Raw genomic sequence first — 15,724 nt, forward strand, 5'->3', positions numbered from 1 at the left:
CGGCATACTTATCGATAAGAAATGTTCGATTGACCGATGACCATTCGAGCTTAAATCCAAGCCCGCGAAAAATAAAAGCAAAACGAAACGTTGAGATTTTTTTAAAATTAATTTTATCTTGACATACAGCGGTGTGCGTTATATATTATTATATATTTAATATGTTAAATTTAAAAGCTCGATCTGTCGACGCGCGCGGATGGTTAAGTTGTACACGTACGAATATAAATATGTATATATAAAAAAAATACTACAGCGTTATTCAAAATACTTTTTGCCTCACACGCATCGCAAAGAAGTATAAAATAAATAAAAACGGGGAGTCTCAACTAATTACTATAAACAGCTGCCGGAGAATTGGTGGACCCATGGTGGATGACATGGCATTGGAACGGGATGCGAATGGGGTTCGTTTGGACACAAATTGAATGATGGTTGGTTGATAGGATGTCACGTTGAGAGTGAGGTTGCATGCAATGTGGCGGACTGACTCCTCCTCCTTCTCCTCCTGCTCTTGCTCTTGCTCTTGCTCCTCCTTCTCCTCTAGAGCACTTGTCGATTGTGGGCCAGTGCATTTAGATCCTGGGGCGTGACATAGCCATTGATTTGCGGCTGGAGGCGAGAGGGCGCCGCTCCAACTCCAACTCCTCCTCCTCCTGCATTGTGATGAGCTGGCGATCCCACAGCGGCCGGCAATGGCGGCTTTATTAGCCCGGTCAGCTGCAGCTGCTCCATGGTGGTGTACCCGATGTCGGCCATTTTTGGCGCGGGCGCAGTGGGCTGACCAACTGGCTGGGTCGATGGCTGTTGCTGCTGCTGCTGCTGCTGTTGGCTGGCAACTGTTGGCGAGGACGTCATTGGCGGTGAGACGAGCGGCTTCAGCTTGTGCAGATCCGAGGCCTGCACGTAGTTGTCCATGTTGAGCAGATGGGCCGGCGGAAAGAAGGCGGAGGCGGCCGAAGCAGCGGGTGCCATTGTCTGGACCGGAGCCGGAGGAGGATTGAACCGCGCCTGGGGAATGGGCACTGGCACATAGCCACTGAGCGGCATGGACATCGGCGGCGCTTGAACTGCATTGCCGTTGCCATTGGCATTGCCTCCCGCCGCCCAGCTCTTCATCTGCGTGGGCTTGATGTAACCGTTGGTGTTCCGCTGCTCCCGCTCCATATCGCTTTCCCGCTGCTGCTGTTGCTGCTGCTGCTGCTGATGTTGTTGCTCACGTTCCATCGCCAACTCACGTTCCCTTTCCCGCTCGCGATCGTTCTGCACGAGCAGCCCGTGCCGCATGGACAAGTAGCTGGTGGGGGGCGCCACTGCGCTAATGGGCGCCGTCTCCTGGTGGTCGTCGTCCACACAGCCAATGCCGCCGGTGGAGAATTGTGTGCGCAGCAGCTTGGAGCTCTCGCTGCCGCAGCTGCCAAAGTCGTGCGGCAGATCCTGCGGCGTGTACTGCGGCGAATCGTCGACGCGCGTGCAAACGATGCCACCGCTGACGGAGGAATCGGGTCCGATGCCGAGGCCCAGGCCACCCATGTCCATCGGCTTCTTGAGGGTCTCCATGATGCCCTGCGGCAGCACCAAGTCGATGTCGGACATCTTGCGGTACTTCTTGTACACCAGGTAGCAAATCACGCCCAGCACAACGATGGCCACCGACACCTCGACCGTTCGGTACATGGCCTTCACACTGTTCGTGTCCGGGGTGCAGATGAACCCGTACGCATCCCACTCGGACCTGTACAGCCGATAGGCAGTGCTGTTCCCCGCATACGTCTCGAACTGCCGTCGCTCCTGCTCGCCCAGGGCGTCCGTCTGGGGCTCGCATCCCTGGCCGGCCCGCGACGACATCAGCGATAGCAGTGCACTCTCCGCCGCATCCAGGCCCTCGAACTGCGGATGCTGATCCACATTGATGGCGCGCACCGCCAGCTGGAAGGGATTGTGGCTGGTGCAGCGCGGCGTGGGCATCGTGAAGCTGCGATTGCGACCCGGCAGCACGATGTTCATCAGGCAGGTGGCGTTGTTGTCGCGCAGCGAGATCTCGTAGTAGTCAATGCTGCCCGCCGGCATCCTCGGTGGCTGCCATTCGAGCCGCGAGCTCTGGTCCTTGTTGTTCGTCACCTGCAGCGTTGGCGGCGACGGAACTGCGCAGAGAAATGTTCACTTTAGTGTATATAGTAGATATATATAGTAAATAAGGCTTACTAACAAAGGTGTTAATTATATACATAGTATATAGTAACACGACACTGAACAGTTAATAACAGTGACTTAAGTTTGTTTGCTTATCTCGCATTCCTGTTTATTTGAATTCGTATTAGCGAAAATAGACACACCCCCATAAATAAAAAAAACCCCTTGATAAAGAGGGAGAAGTGCTGACTCACCTCCGATAGCCGTGGTGAAGTTGATGACGTTACTGGGCTCCGAGGAGAAGAGCGTCCTCGCCCGCACGCTCACCTCGTAGTCGGTGAAGGCGGTCAGGTTGCCCAGGCGGTAGTAGATGGGCTTCTCGTTGTCCACCAGCTCCATGGTGGAGGCCATCACCCGGAAGTGTTCGGTGACGTTGTCGTGCAGGGACTTGAAGGTGCCCTCGTAGGCGCGCACCATCCCGTTGGCCATGAGCGGCGTCTTCCAGCTCAGCTGGGCACTGGCGCTGGTCACCCGGATGAGCTGCAGATCGCGCGGCTGACTGGGCGCCGCCTCGCTGGTGCGATTGACCAGCTCGTCGCTGTACTTGCTGGCCCGCGACTCCGAGTACATGAGCATCTTCACGCTGTACTCCGTGTAGGGCATCAGGTCCCTGATGTCGTACTTGGTGGCATAGCGATCTCCAATCGCGACAGTGGTGCAGTTATCGGGACGTCCGCTGGATCGCTGGCAGTAGGTGAGCTTGTAGCCCTCCAGGATCACCGGGCACACGCGCTCCGTCACCCAGCTGACCCTCAGCGAGTTGCTGGTGGCCACATCGATCGAGGGCTCCATCTTGGCCAGGTCGTCCATCTTGTCGCTGCTGCAGATGTGCCACCGCAGTCCGGTGTTGTGCGTGCGATAGTTGGCCGACACGGCCATGTGCAGCGTGCTCTGTCCCCGAGCCGTGGTGAAGTGCTGATGGTCGCTGGAGACCTCGGCAAAGCGGATCGGTCCCTTGCACTCGGACTGGAGGCCCGGCTTGGGCTCGCACCAGAAGACCGTGTAGTTGCGCAGCTCCAGCCGGTCCTCCGGCGGCTCCCAGCTGAGCGTGTAGCTGTTGTTGATCGAATGGTACTCGCTGCGGATGTTCTTCGGGACCCGCTGACGGAAGTCGCGGTTGCTAATCGGACCGATCGTCATCGGGGTGGCGTTCACCGACAATCCCTCGCTGTTGCTGCTCCGGATGAGGAAGTGGTGCACCGCATTCATGTCCCAGTGCTCGATCATCGCCGAGTTGTTCTCCACTTTGATGAGGCCAGGGTCCCTGAAGAAGTTTAAAGGGAGACGGGTTTTGGATTAGGAATCCTGCCGAAAAAGCTACACCATTCATTTCTTAATAAATAGTCACTTTTGAAAACATTCTGAATGTTTTTTAAAGCTACAAGTACATTTGAACAAATTTCATTTATTGTATCATCAGATTGCTATAAAATATTTGTAAACAAGATGGTTTGGTTTTATACAATGTTGTCCAATGTTTTTAAAAAGATAGAACTTTTATAATGAAACGACTATCAGCTCAATTCACGAGAAACTATTTTAAGAGGGTTCTGAGAAATTATTATCATCTGGTTTTCCAGTACAGATTGATTTAATAAGTCATGTGCTGGTTTTTCCAAGCTAAATGTTTCTGAACTCTGAAGGCAATAATTGCTTTCAAACGAAATTATCACAAAGACTAGTTTTTTGCTTTGTATTTCGAAACAAGTAAATAAATAATACTTTTGATTAAGAACCGAACTAAATAAGATCAATTTTGCAGGCAAAGATACTGCTAACTAATAAGTACCTATGAACATATATTGCAAATCCATTACTTTTAAGATACACAAAGTAGTGGCGTCAAATGGCGATGGCGATGAGTGCAGGGTATCGGTGTATCTGGCTCCGATTTCTGTGGAAGTGCATTCGCACAAAACACCTCCCATCTTCCTATTAATGAACGTGTTTTTGCTGCTGCTTCTGCTTCTGCTACTGGTGTGCATATGGATGTGTGTAGATACATCGGCACTTCGGGCGAATGGATAAAAATAAACATTTTCAACGGAACCCCACAATGGGAATGGGAATGAAAATGAAAATGGGAATGGGAATGTGGCTCTCCGCGTGTGTGCTTCTGCAAATACTACGCCGTATGTCTTGCCTTACGTATTCTCAAGAAATCGTCGCCGTCGCCGTCTCCGTCTTCCGGCGAATCTCTCCGCCGTAGCACGAATGTGTGTACACATTGAATTGAGACTGAGACAGGTTTGCCACTGACTAATTGAGGTGCCAAAGTCTGGCAAAGCCCTTATCACACTTATCATATAGGTCCCCATGCACCTCAAAAAATAATCTAAAGTATCATTGATACAGACTACAAATTAAATTCGAAAATCCTTTTCGTACTTAATGAAAAAAAAAACTAGTTTCTTTTTTTTTAGGCTTTGTTTAAAACAAATGAAACGATGATAATCTTTTCTTTCTTTTTCGAGATTAGAAAACATCAAAACAAATGATTAAAATATGAAAGTGATATGGAAATACAAATTGAAAACTTTTACCATAAGCACACACTCTTTATTTTCTGTGTATCGAATTGAACTACTTGAGCGGCAGGGGAATACGAGTTATCAACAAATAAAGAAGCAATTGATTATATCACTTCGTTGTCTAATTAGTTTCACCTCGATTGCAATTACTTTTCGGTTAATCCTCGTACTCACATGAGGGTTCCATTGATGCGATACTCGCTGATGATGTACTTGAAGTCCGGCCCGTTGTGCTCCTGCCGTTCCAGTGGCTCCCAGAAGAATCGCATGCCCTCCTCCGATGAGTAAACATAGAAGCTGCCGTAGGTGACTCGCGGAGGACGCCGTGGCCGCGCGGGAGCGGTTTCGAAGCCGTAGATCAGGGGATCACTCCACATTGTGTTATTCTGGTTGGCGCGCACGCGCACACGCAGCGTGTAATTGTAAAAGGGAAAGGGCAGCTCCGTGAGGCAGAGTGTGTCCTTGATCGTGGAGCTATTGTTGCGCCAACTGGTCCGATTGAGAGTGGCAAAGTTCTCCGGCGCTACGCGCACCTGCCAAGTTAAGCCACGGTTGTAGTTGGACCGGCGAGGCATCTCCCACGACAGGCACACCGAGCTCTCCGTCCTGTTGACCAGGGTCAGGTTTTGGCCAGGCCTCGCTGGCACCAAACGCTCAAAGTGGTTCATCGTAATCGGTTGCGTCTCGTGACCCAGAGCATTCACAATGAACAGCTTGAAGTAGAAGGTCTCGCTGAAGCGCTTGTAATTATCATCCGTCAGGTTGCATGTGACCACAGGTGCCGCATCGAAGTTGCAGTCCAGCGAATTGCTGTACCGCCAATCGTTGTTGGTGTTGTAGCTGATGTTGTACTTGGTAATGACCTTGTTGGGCGGCTGGGTGAAGTTGCACACCATGAACTGGAAGTCGTAATCCAGGCAATTGAAATCGCGCACCAACAGCGGACTGGTGCCCACGTAAACCTTCGAGGTGTTGATCACATAGTCGCGGCACATGCACAGGTACTCCTGCTCCTGCTCGGAGGCGTTCTGGGCGCTGAAGAGGATCGTCGTTTTGTTGAGCCGCCGAATGTCGGGCAGATTGCGGAACTCCCGTTTGCCGGCCAGAAAGTACAGCTCCTCCACTGTGCAGCGCTCGGTAGCGTTCACCTCGCGGAAGTAGGCCTCGTTCAAAGTACAACTGATCTTAAAGTCGCCACCGATGACTTGCTCCACTTTGTCGGGAATCAGCCAACCCGGCTCCACGCCCGCCTCGCAACCGGCGAGCAGCATAAAGAGCAGCAGGACGACCTGCGCCTTGGGCCACATTTTCCTTATTCCTAATCCACCACCGCTGTCAAGTTTCACTCTAATCCTCTCCAGCTGCTGTTGTTTAGTGGGGTCACTCTAGTTTGGTTTCTCCCTTTCCTCCTCCTCGAACTCTCTTTCGGCTCACACACGCGCACACCGATAGGCCGCTCTCGCGCACACACTCACAAGAACACCTTGCTGGCCGTGGCACTTGTGGCTCTGTATTGGTGGACAGTTCTCAGAAACCGTTTATACGCTGCGTTCCTGGAAGTGGCTTTAAAACATTTTGCTGTCCCCAGGTGTGGTGGGCTGCTTTTTTCTCTTATTTCGGCACTTCACTACTTAAGGATATATTTAGCTGATGCTAGGTTTGTTTTGCTAAGTTATGGCTGCGCAGAAATTCAGAATCCTCGGTTGGCTAAGGACGGCGATCGTTTTTCCTCCCTGCCCCCGCTCGCGTTATTGTCGACGATTTTTTGGGTTGTCTGCAGTGTGACCACTTATCGCAACTTATCGCAGCTCGATACGCGATATCTGACAAAGGGTTACCTGTGCGATAGCCCGATAGTCGCACCTGTTCAACTTACACAGCAATTCAAATCGAAAAGGCCGTTAAACCTTTGTTCCTGCACAGACTCGTGAGAACACCCCGTTTTTAAACGTTGCGCACTGTCTTATCACCTGATAAGAGTGGTTTAACATTCCGATTACCGATATATCGATACCTTATTGTGGCAGCCCTGGCTTGTGTGTAAATGTCAAAATCGAACTGAGCGTGTGCATGTGTGTGTGTGTGTGAGTGAGAAAGTGACGAATTACTTTTCATCAAATGGGAAATAATTTAGTTTGAAAACACGTACCTATTCAGAGCACCAGAAAAATATAAAAATTTTAGTTGTGAAGACGTTAACACTACGAGCTAAATCGGCGTAGGGCGGTAAAAAACAAGCAACCCGGAAAAACACAATAACTACACCATCGAAATGGCGGAAGGCGGCAGCAAGCGCATCAACGTGGTTGTAAAAACGCCAAAGGACAAGAAGACGGTTGAGGTGGACGAAGATTCTGGAATAAAAGATGTGAGTACGATGCACGTGACCCATTCGGTGGCCCTTATTTTTTTGGTGGTCCCCCCCAATCCCATCGATTACCCCGCGCCACCCCTTTGGCTGCAATTGCTACACAGGGCGAGCCAATTAATGCCCACAATCAGAGGTACAGTGCCCGCTGCCTAAGTTACACTTTGCGCACTTGCTGCACCTTGCTGGTACAGTGCGTTCTGAAAAAAAGGGGTGGCAAAGGGCAATTCGATTTGGTTTTAAGCCCTTAAACCCATATGTCAAACAGGTAACTAAATCCCCTACAATTAATCAAATCACATTATTCCATGCCACACAGTTCAAAATTCTGGTTGCACAAAAGTTCGAGGCAGAGCCCGAGCAGCTGGTGCTCATTTTTGCCGGCAAAATTATGAAGGACACGGACACGCTTAAGATGCACAACATCAAGGACAATTTGACGGTGCACCTGGTGATTAAGGCGCCGACGCGCAACAACGAGACTCCGGCTCGCACACCGGCGGATGTGCGCCAAACGCCCTTCGGTCTGAATCAATTTGGCGGACTCGCCGGCATGGAGGCCCTTGGCGCCGGATCGAACACCTTTATGGATCTACAGGCGCGCATGCAGAACGAATTGCTTAACAACGGCGACATGCTGCGATCCCTGATGGACAATCCGCTGGTGCAGCAGATGATGAACAACCCGGAGACCATGCGCCAGCTGATCACATCGAATCCCCAGATGCAGGACCTGATGCAGCGCAACCCGGAGATCTCGCACATGCTTAACAATCCGGATCTGCTGCGCCAGACGATGGAGCTGGCCCGCAATCCCTCGATGCTGCAGGAGTTGATGCGCTCGCACGATCGGGCAATGTCTAATTTGGAGTCGGTGCCGGGCGGCTACAGTGCTTTGCAGCGCATCTATCGCGACATCCAGGAGCCGATGATGAACGCAGCCACCGAGTCTTTTGGTCGCAATCCCTTCGCCGGACTAGTCGACGGCGGCGGATCTGGTGCAGGCGTCAATCCGCAGCAAGGCACCGAGAATCGCAATCCCTTACCGAACCCCTGGGGCGGCGGCGGCGGCACCAATTCGACCACAAATGGCACTGGATCTGGCAGTGGCGGCGGCACCCCAGGAGGCAATCGAACGGGCGGTGATCTACCGCCGAACAATGTCCTCAACACGCCGGCCATGCGCAGTCTGCTCCAGCAGATGGCCGACAATCCGGCCATTATGCAGAACCTGCTAAATGCGCCCTACACGCGCTCCATGATGGAGTCCATGTCGCAGGACCCGGACATGGCCTCGCGTCTGCTAAGCAGCAGTCCGCTGCTGTCGAACAATCCCGCTCTGCAGGAGCAGGTGCGCCAGATGATGCCACAGTTCATGGCCCAGATGCAGAACCCGGAGGTGATGAACATGTTGACCAATCCGGACGCGATGAACGCCATCCTGCAGATCCAGCAGGGCATGGAACAGCTGCGCAGCGCCGCACCTGGTCTCGTCGGCACCATGGGTATTCCCCCGCCGCCGCCGGGCGTTAATTCGGCCACGGATCCGGCCAGCGGCGATGGCAGCAATAGCGGCGGCAATGGCGGTGGAGTCACCACCAACAATGTGTCGCCGAGCAGCGGCAATCCGGCCGCTGGAGGACCAAGTCTAGCCCCTGGCGGTGGTCCCAATGCGCAGCTCTTCAACGACTTTATGATGCGCATGCTCAACGGGATGTCGAACAATGCGGACGGCACGCAGCCGCCGGAGGTGCGCTACCAGTCGCAGCTGGAGCAACTGGCAGCCATGGGCTTCGCCAACCGGGATGCCAATTTGCAGGGTGAGATAAGATTAACCTCCAAAGCAACCCAGTTTCTAATTCTATCCATTCTGTTCTTGCTCCATAGCTCTAATCGCCACCTTTGGGGACATCAATGCGGCGGTAGAGCGATTGCTCTCCCTCAACCAATTGTCCCTGAGTTAACAACGTTAAGCCATTTCCACATTGTACACAACAACCTGTCTATATATCTACGAACTACATCTATATCTAACACTATAGCCCTGGAGAACGCGAATGAGAAGCCGCAAGACGAGAACACGATGAGAAAGCGGGACAAGCGGGGTCCTTTTCCTAAACAAAAAGCGGAACCCCACACAAAACATACAAATTCCACAGTTAGCTCTACTGATTTATCGATTGCTTATTCCCCATTGAGCCGGAAATATCTTGAATCCTTAACACCCACACACACACTGCACACACTCACACATACACAGACAAAACTTTAAACTTAGAGAACGGAGAGATATTAGGTTGATATGTCGCCGGTGAGAAAGTTAGATAGAGATCACAAATACCAAAGTGTCGGCACTTGCGTAGTTGATATCATTAATTTTTTTTTCTTTTAATTGTTTACATTTCGAGAGCAACTCGGAGAGATCTGAAGGCTTTGTGCGACTCCTTCTAAACCTTAAAGCGGAAATGTGTTATTCAAAAAGCAATTTCAGTATGCATAAACAGCGCATGCATATATCTGCACACCTTCACCAACACTTGAACAGAATCAGAAACATTTCCCGCTTTTAAACCCGCTGAGAACTGGATTGTTTTTCAATAAATTTGAACGGAATCGTGCTCTCGTTTGTCATTATTAATGTAACTACATATTTTGCTATAGAGAAGATCGGTGCAGAGATCAAAAATCGGGTGCCTATAGTTCCGTTTCCTCCCTTTCCCGCAATCCGGAAATGTTCTTCAAATTACACAACTGCAAACGGGACAACGTACAGTAGATATCAGATATATGCAGCGGCGGGAATGCTAACAACAAGCAATTCAAGTAGTCAAAACACAGTTATTCATCCATTATTATACGAATAATCTCCAAGCGTTATTTATCCTATTTGTTTCAAAGAATATTGTAAGGAATTGCGAAAAGGTTCGTTGCATAAAGACCTTACTTGCATGTTACCCGATATCTACTGTGGGTTTATTTATGTGTATATATATATATGAATGTGTATCAAAATATTCCATGGTGTTAACAAAAGACGTAAAGATATTTGAAATTCCTTAGTAAAAGAGAGAGAATCAATCCCCAAACACATATTATTTGTAATTTACTCTAAGCATTCGCATGCCTATAACCGACTTGTTGGGACTTTGGACGGGTGGGTTCTAGTGGGTTCCCCAAAATCCCGATTGCATCCCTCTCCGAATAACACACTTTCGATTCGACTCGTTTCCGCTTCCCTTCGTGCGCTCACTGTCTATATATGAAAGTATGAAATCAAATGTATACTACTACTATATATCGTCGCTCGCCGGTGAGAAGAGAAGAGGAGGTGGGCTAAATTCATCGGGGGATTGGGTGGGTGGTCAGGTGGTACTGAAGGCGATCGGAGCTACGTTTATTTGTTTAGTGAAGGAAGTGAAACTAAGTAATTAAATGTAAATGATCACATGTTTTAAAACAGTAATAAAGCTACTTTGGTTTTAGATTATAGCCGCTTTCTTGTTTCATTTTCTTGGAAGGGAATATAAACTCCATTTAAAATATTGCAAGACCTGGTTTAGATAAAGATAGAATGATAGAACAGCTAGTTCTTACATCTATCATTAGTTTTAAAACCCTAATGAGAGCACATTTTCCGTTTAACCCAGATAATACCCCTGAATGCACACCACATATGTATATCTACATATTTGTATCTTTGAGCTCGCACACAACATGCAATTGTAATGCTGGCCTTGGTTTATTACAGCAGCGGCTTGAGTAAACAATCGAAACACATTTAGTAAAGTATATGTATATGTAGTATGGTACAAACTATGGTTAAGGCACAGTCACACACTCTAGCACGCGCTCAGGCACACACACCAAATATCGTACAGCTAGGTGAGGGAGTTAGTCATGTGTTCAAGGGGTCCGGTCAAGAAACCGGGCGAACCAGCGCGATGGGAGTTGGTCAGAGCTCCTCGAAGAAGGCGACGCGCGCCATTGTGGATCCCGACTTGAGCTTCTTGAGCGTGGAGTACTTGTTCTCGCCCGCCTTGATCTGCATTTCGCTCAGAATATCCAGGTTGCTTTGGTTCTCCTCGATCTTGTGGGGCGCAATCTCGGAGCGCAGTGTTTGCAGTTGGTTCTGCACCTGCTTCTTGGAGTTGCGCAGGTACTCGAGATGGTTGCGCTCCATCTCGTTGGTGATCTGCTCCATCTCGTTGTCAGTGAGAATGAACTCCTTCGGCTCGAAGTCATCGGAAATGCCGCTGGAGTTGTCGCCCTGCGCCAGATAGTGTGACGAATGGGCAGTTAGCTCGGCACCGCCGGCGGTCTCCATGTCATTGGTCGAGCTGCTGGTGGTCAGCGAGGGTGTGCTAATGGCCGCCATGCTGGACGAATTGTTGGCCGCGTTCGAAACACTCGAGGCGGTCAGCAGGCTGTCCGTGGAGGACTTGCGTCCGCTGTTCAAGAAGTTCAGCAGGCGAGCAGTGGCCTCGCGCTCGGCCATTTTGGCACAGATCAGCTCCTTGCGCAGCTTCTCCGTCTCCGCCTCACGCTTGTCGTTCTCCACGGTCAGCTGGTGAACATAAAAGTCCGCGTCGCGGATCTTCTTCTCCAGATCGTGTTTTTCCCGCTCGATCTTCATCTGCCGCTCGCGCAGGCGATCCATTTCGGTTTTAAAATGCTTCGCCTTGCACTCGGTCAGCTGCATTTGCTCCTCGTTCACGCGGCTCTTCTCAAAGTACAGCTCCTTGGTTTCCTCCGAACGGCGCTGAAATGGTAATACCCACACAAATTTAGGTAATGAGCGGCTTTTTAGGATATCCAATTTACCAGCGCATCGCTGGCCATCCGCATTTCGTTCTGCAGGTGCTCCATGCTCTTCTCAAGCTCGTAGCGCTCGTGCTCGGCCTTCTCGCGCAGCTTCTTCTCCCTGATGAACTTCTTGCGCTCGATCTGGCGGCGCTGCTTCTCCTCCTTCGCCTGGGCCTTCATTTGCTGAATTTCCATTGTGTCTGGCTTGCGTCGCCGCATGTAAAGATCGTGGTTGCCCTTGCAAAGGTCTAAAATCTAATCATAGTTGCGATTAGTTTCCATAGTTTATTAACCATTCAATAATGCCTGCTTACCATCTTGTTGATATGCAAGTCCTGAGAGTAAAATATGAAGTTTGAGACCTTCGCGTCCACAAGGCGAATAGTGAACTTCTTGTCGTCGAAGCTGACATGCCGTATTTCGTTCCACTGGAACGTGGTCTTTGGCGTTAGCTTGTCGCGTTCGTCGTAGATGTTTAGGCCTACTGATGTGACGCCCAGCCACAATTTGGTTTTGTTCTTATTCTGTCGGGCACACAAATCAGATTCAGATTCAGTTAACGAAACCAAAAGCATGGCACACAGAACTCACTGTAATAGGAAAGTAGTTTACTCCGTACATGTCCAGGTCCTGTGCGATTTTCAGGTACTCCATTTCAACTTCATCGCGTGTCATGGGCTCGTGGTCCATGTACCTGGGATTAAAAACCTCTATTTGTTAGCTTGATCGAGAGTTTTGTTTGTTTCACCGGTACCCACCAGGTCTTAATGCGCTCCTCCCACATCTCGGGCGTCATCTGGTACTGGTCGGTCACCCCCTTCGGTAGGAGTTCGCCCCCGGCCAGCATGCCATCCTTGTAGGTCTCGTAATCATACGGCCCGTACTGAACGTGCACCGCGTACGAAGCCAAGAGCACCGACGCTTCTGGCCGGCAGTAGATGTCCATTGACAGGATGCTCTGCTTGACCTGCAGAAAGAACAGGTGCTGTGTGATCTCCTGGATCAGCTCCTCGCTGACATTCTCGGGAAAGAACTTTGCATAGAAGCTGAAGACGTACACGTTGTTGCTGGCATGCAGCTCAACACGCTGATCCCGCACCCGTTTCTCCATTTTTAGCCAGGACACATTGCTGCGCGTGTCCACGTACTGCAGGCCAAAGTACCAGGATTCGCGCAGCCCGATGGTGCGACACACCAGGTCGAACAGATCCTGGCCAGTGGCGCGCGGCTCTAGTTTGAATTCCAGTTCCGAGTCGAAGGTGCTCACTCGCACCGACAAAGAGCGATTCTTTTTAGAGCTAAAGAGGCTCATTCTGTTTGAGTTTTTATGTGATGTGTTGTGATGTGAGGGCGCTGGCAATTGGGTGCTCTAAAAGGCAATTCTGTGATAACTTGTTGCGTGCAGGAGGACTTGTTGCTGCCCTTTTGCTCCTGTGCTGGTCCTTTGAATTCTAAAACTGCAACTCCTGCAGCTAGTGGCCCACTTCCTGGTGGCTAATCCTGCGGTCCTCGCTTTCCGCCGACTGCCTCATTTTGCAGCCCAAATTCTGTGCTCCGGGCAATTGGGAATTCTGGGCAGAAGCTGAAGGCTGCGAGAGAAAGAAAGAGTAATTCACTTCGCTCATGCGGGTGCGCGACTCGTGAACTGATTGCCGATGGTATCCTAGAGCCCACTGTGCTCCGTTAACCATGTCCTTTCGGTTGGAACACTTACCGATAAGTCAGCAATAGAAATGAGGAACGCCTACGGAGGGCAGCCAATGCAAAACCCTTAATTAATTACAATTGTTCGGTGAATTTGCGATGTGCGCGGCATGAACGGAAGCTGTGTGACCAGTCATGGGTTTATTGCGAAATGCCTTTTATATAAGGGGCACTCTTGTATTTTTTTTACTCATTTGTAAATCGACCTAAAATCAACCACTATCTTATTAAGAACCAGCTAGAACCTGGTGGGACTTGCAATTAATTTTATGTTTGAAGTTCTTATTGGAGATGTCGTGGCCAATTGTCGATGTAATTAAAATTTAATTTTTTGTATATTTTTTATATAGCAAAGATGTTGAGTATTTCAAATCGGACGTTGAATTTTGGTTTTTGAATGTTGAAAATTGTATGTCGCTTTTTGCATATTTTAAGTTTTAAGTAAATTGTTTTTCCTTAAATTAAAAAAGTTAAACCCTGAGTCTTAATATTAATTTTATAGTATAAGCTTTAAAATTAAAAAAAGGTATTTCCGTACAAAAGATTTATGTACAAAAAATACTAGAATAACTTTCGGTGTTGCCATATCAATAGCATATTAAAATTTAAAATGAGCATAATTGAGCGCAAAATTCGATTGACCATTAAAAAGAAGAAATATTCATAAACCAAAAAGCTTAACACAGTAACGGCTTTATACTAAAGTTATATTTTTTAATAATTAATTAAATTCGAATGCGTTCTTATACACAGACCAATTTAAAAATAGTATAGTTATAATTTATATTATATTTATATTGTTAAAATTACAATCCGGGGATCGATTTAGGCTATATATGTGCGTGCTTCTGGTAGTCTTGGCTCGATTTCTATTATTGGCGATGCTAATGCTTTGCAAGTAATTAATGTTTATCACACAAACGCAATTGCTGGGGTTCTTTGTTCCCAGCTCTGTAGACACAACAGGATGGATGAACAGATAACTTCACTAAACTAGGACTACAAGGTGTTGCGGCAGAGGACATCTTTGATTGGCACTTGAATGGCGGTGCCAGAACTCGGTATCCAGATTCCAGACTCCTTGCTAATGGCTGGCCCGCTTAAGGCGCTCCACGTGTAGATCGTATAGCATCTTGTTCTTTTCGTAGTAATATGGATTTTGCTCGGCTCCCAGTTCCGGATTGTATTCGTAACCGGCACGAACTGCATTTCCGGTTGAGGTAGCATCTGGTCCATTTGGGCCTCCACCTGCTGTTGTTCCTCCTCCGCCTCCCACTGCTGACCCACCTGGAAGCGGGGGAATGCTGCAGCTGCTGCTACTGCTGCTATTTCCATCGTCGTAGTTTAAATGCAGGTTGTTGATGCGCTTCGAAAGGGGCGTAGAGTCACAGGGCAGGTCGTCCTCCCGACTGCGCTTCCTGTTGATTTAAAATGAATTGTTAGTGTAAACAGGATGCTTGATGGGAGCGTAAAATCAGTACTAACCGTGTTTCTAGAAAGCCAGCCATTCCGACTTCCAGGGCTAGCTAATTGAGTTCTTTCTTATTGTGATTATATTCTCCAATTCGCATTAAAGCGAAATAGTGGTCTCAAGCGGAAAACTCGAAATGACCAGGCACTGCAGTGTTGGAACCAAAAAAGTGCAAGGCAGAAACTGGCGTGGTGCTTCTTTTACGTTGTTAAGACCTTGATCCTCAGATAACTCCTTTAGCATTTATACTAATGATTATATGAGCACGACAGTTCTCCAATTCTGATTGTTATTTTGTCTAAGAGCTCGCTAGCAAGTAGCTACCCTTGTTCGGCTGACAGTGTGCCCAGACAATTATCAATATTCAGCTTTAAGAATATATATAGAGTTATATTCTTTAATTTGTCTTAAAATTATTTTGTACTTTGATAAATCTATGTTGAATTATTCAAAGCCCAAATTCTTATGAAGTTATTTTTTGAGTATTTTTAAAAAGCCTTGTTGATTTTAGAGAAATAAACATTTAAAACATTCAGTGCTAAATAACTATTTGTAAAACATACCTAAAAACGTTCAATTATTTTAAATATAAGTTCCAACAATTTATAAAGCATATGTAAACAAGTGCAAATCAGACACGAATATGTCCTACAA

The 15,724-nt window shown here is 48.5% G+C and overlaps 4 protein-coding genes across 5 annotated transcripts; 1 reads left to right on the forward strand and 3 right to left on the reverse strand.

The window, feature by feature from the left end:
• Positions 1–107: 107 nt before the first annotated feature.
• On the reverse strand, positions 108–6,518 carry LOC108097680 (cytokine receptor). Of its 2 annotated transcripts, none has more exons than XM_017200146.2 (3): positions 3,983–4,182; positions 2,388–3,457; positions 108–2,144 (listed from the first exon to the last, which is right to left on the reverse strand). In XM_017200146.2, exons 2-3 carry the CDS (start codon positions 3,418–3,420, stop codon positions 544–546), a joined length of 2,634 nt encoding a protein of 877 aa, XP_017055635.1. In that variant the 5' UTR covers positions 3,421–3,457; positions 3,983–4,182; the 3' UTR covers positions 108–543. The 2 variants fall into 2 exon arrangements, with proteins under 2 accessions (XP_017055635.1, XP_017055634.1); XM_017200145.2 differs by lacking the exon at positions 3,983–4,182 and adding an exon at positions 4,899–6,518 and having other exon boundaries at positions 109–2,144.
• A 259-nt stretch (positions 6,519–6,777) lies between these two features.
• LOC108097717 (ubiquilin-1) lies at positions 6,778–10,581 on the forward strand. The gene is made up of 3 exons (XM_017200209.2): positions 6,778–7,092; positions 7,412–8,912; positions 8,980–10,581. The coding sequence occupies exons 1-3, from the start codon at positions 6,997–6,999 to the stop codon at positions 9,054–9,056; spliced, it is 1,674 nt and encodes a 557-aa protein (XP_017055698.1). The 5' UTR covers positions 6,778–6,996; the 3' UTR covers positions 9,057–10,581.
• Positions 10,582–10,784: 203 nt separating this feature from the next.
• Positions 10,785–13,210, reverse strand: LOC108097756 (moesin/ezrin/radixin homolog 2). The gene is made up of 5 exons (XM_017200268.2): positions 12,654–13,210; positions 12,487–12,589; positions 12,210–12,419; positions 11,914–12,150; positions 10,785–11,851 (listed from the first exon to the last, which is right to left on the reverse strand). Exons 1-5 carry the CDS (start codon positions 13,205–13,207, stop codon positions 11,045–11,047), a joined length of 1,911 nt encoding a protein of 636 aa, XP_017055757.1. The 5' UTR covers positions 13,208–13,210; the 3' UTR covers positions 10,785–11,044.
• A 1,163-nt stretch (positions 13,211–14,373) lies between these two features.
• LOC108097638 lies at positions 14,374–15,525 on the reverse strand. Its single transcript, XM_017200068.2, has 2 exons — positions 15,085–15,525; positions 14,374–15,017 (listed from the first exon to the last, which is right to left on the reverse strand). The coding sequence occupies exons 1-2, from the start codon at positions 15,105–15,107 to the stop codon at positions 14,684–14,686; spliced, it is 357 nt and encodes a 118-aa protein (XP_017055557.1). The 5' UTR covers positions 15,108–15,525; the 3' UTR covers positions 14,374–14,683.
• Positions 15,526–15,724: the final 199 nt, after the last annotated feature.

This window comes from Drosophila ficusphila, unplaced genomic scaffold (assembly GCF_018152265.1).
Source record: "Drosophila ficusphila isolate 14025-0441.05 unplaced genomic scaffold, ASM1815226v1 contig_197, whole genome shotgun sequence".
In the NCBI taxonomy this organism is placed as follows: Eukaryota; Metazoa; Arthropoda; class Insecta; order Diptera; family Drosophilidae; genus Drosophila; species Drosophila ficusphila.

Bases quoted from the DNA above. Each gene is read 5' to 3' on its own strand.
- LOC108097638 (XM_017200068.2), bottom strand. From the start codon at position 15,107: ATGGCTGGCTTTCTAGAAACACG. The intron at 15,018-15,084 runs GTTAGTACTGAT...TTAAATCAACAG, and splicing joins GCTGGCTTTCTAGAAACACG to GAAGCGCAGTCGGGAGGACG.
- LOC108097680 (XM_017200145.2), bottom strand. From the start codon at position 6,031: ATGTGGCCCAAGGCGCAGGTCGTCCTGCTGCTCTTTATGCTGCTCGCC. The intron at 3,458-4,898 runs GTGAGTACGAGG...AAACTTCTTCAG, and splicing joins CGCATCAATGGAACCCTCAT to GGACCCTGGCCTCATCAAAG. The intron at 2,145-2,387 runs GTGAGTCAGCAC...TTCTCTGCGCAG, and splicing joins CTTCACCACGGCTATCGGAG to TTCCGTCGCCGCCAACGCTG.
- LOC108097756 (XM_017200268.2), bottom strand. From the start codon at position 13,207: ATGAGCCTCTTTAGCTCTAAAAAGAATCGCTCTTTGTCGGTGCGAGTG. The intron at 12,590-12,653 runs GTGGGTACCGGT...TTTTAATCCCAG, and splicing joins GAGGAGCGCATTAAGACCTG to GTACATGGACCACGAGCCCA. The intron at 12,151-12,209 runs GTAAGCAGGCAT...AACTATGATTAG, and splicing joins ACTTGCATATCAACAAGATG to ATTTTAGACCTTTGCAAGGG.
- LOC108097717 (XM_017200209.2), top strand. From the start codon at position 6,997: ATGGCGGAAGGCGGCAGCAAGCGCATCAACGTGGTTGTAAAAACGCCA. The intron at 7,093-7,411 runs GTGAGTACGATG...CATGCCACACAG, and splicing joins AAGATTCTGGAATAAAAGAT to TTCAAAATTCTGGTTGCACA. The intron at 8,913-8,979 runs GTGAGATAAGAT...CTTGCTCCATAG, and splicing joins CCGGGATGCCAATTTGCAGG to CTCTAATCGCCACCTTTGGG.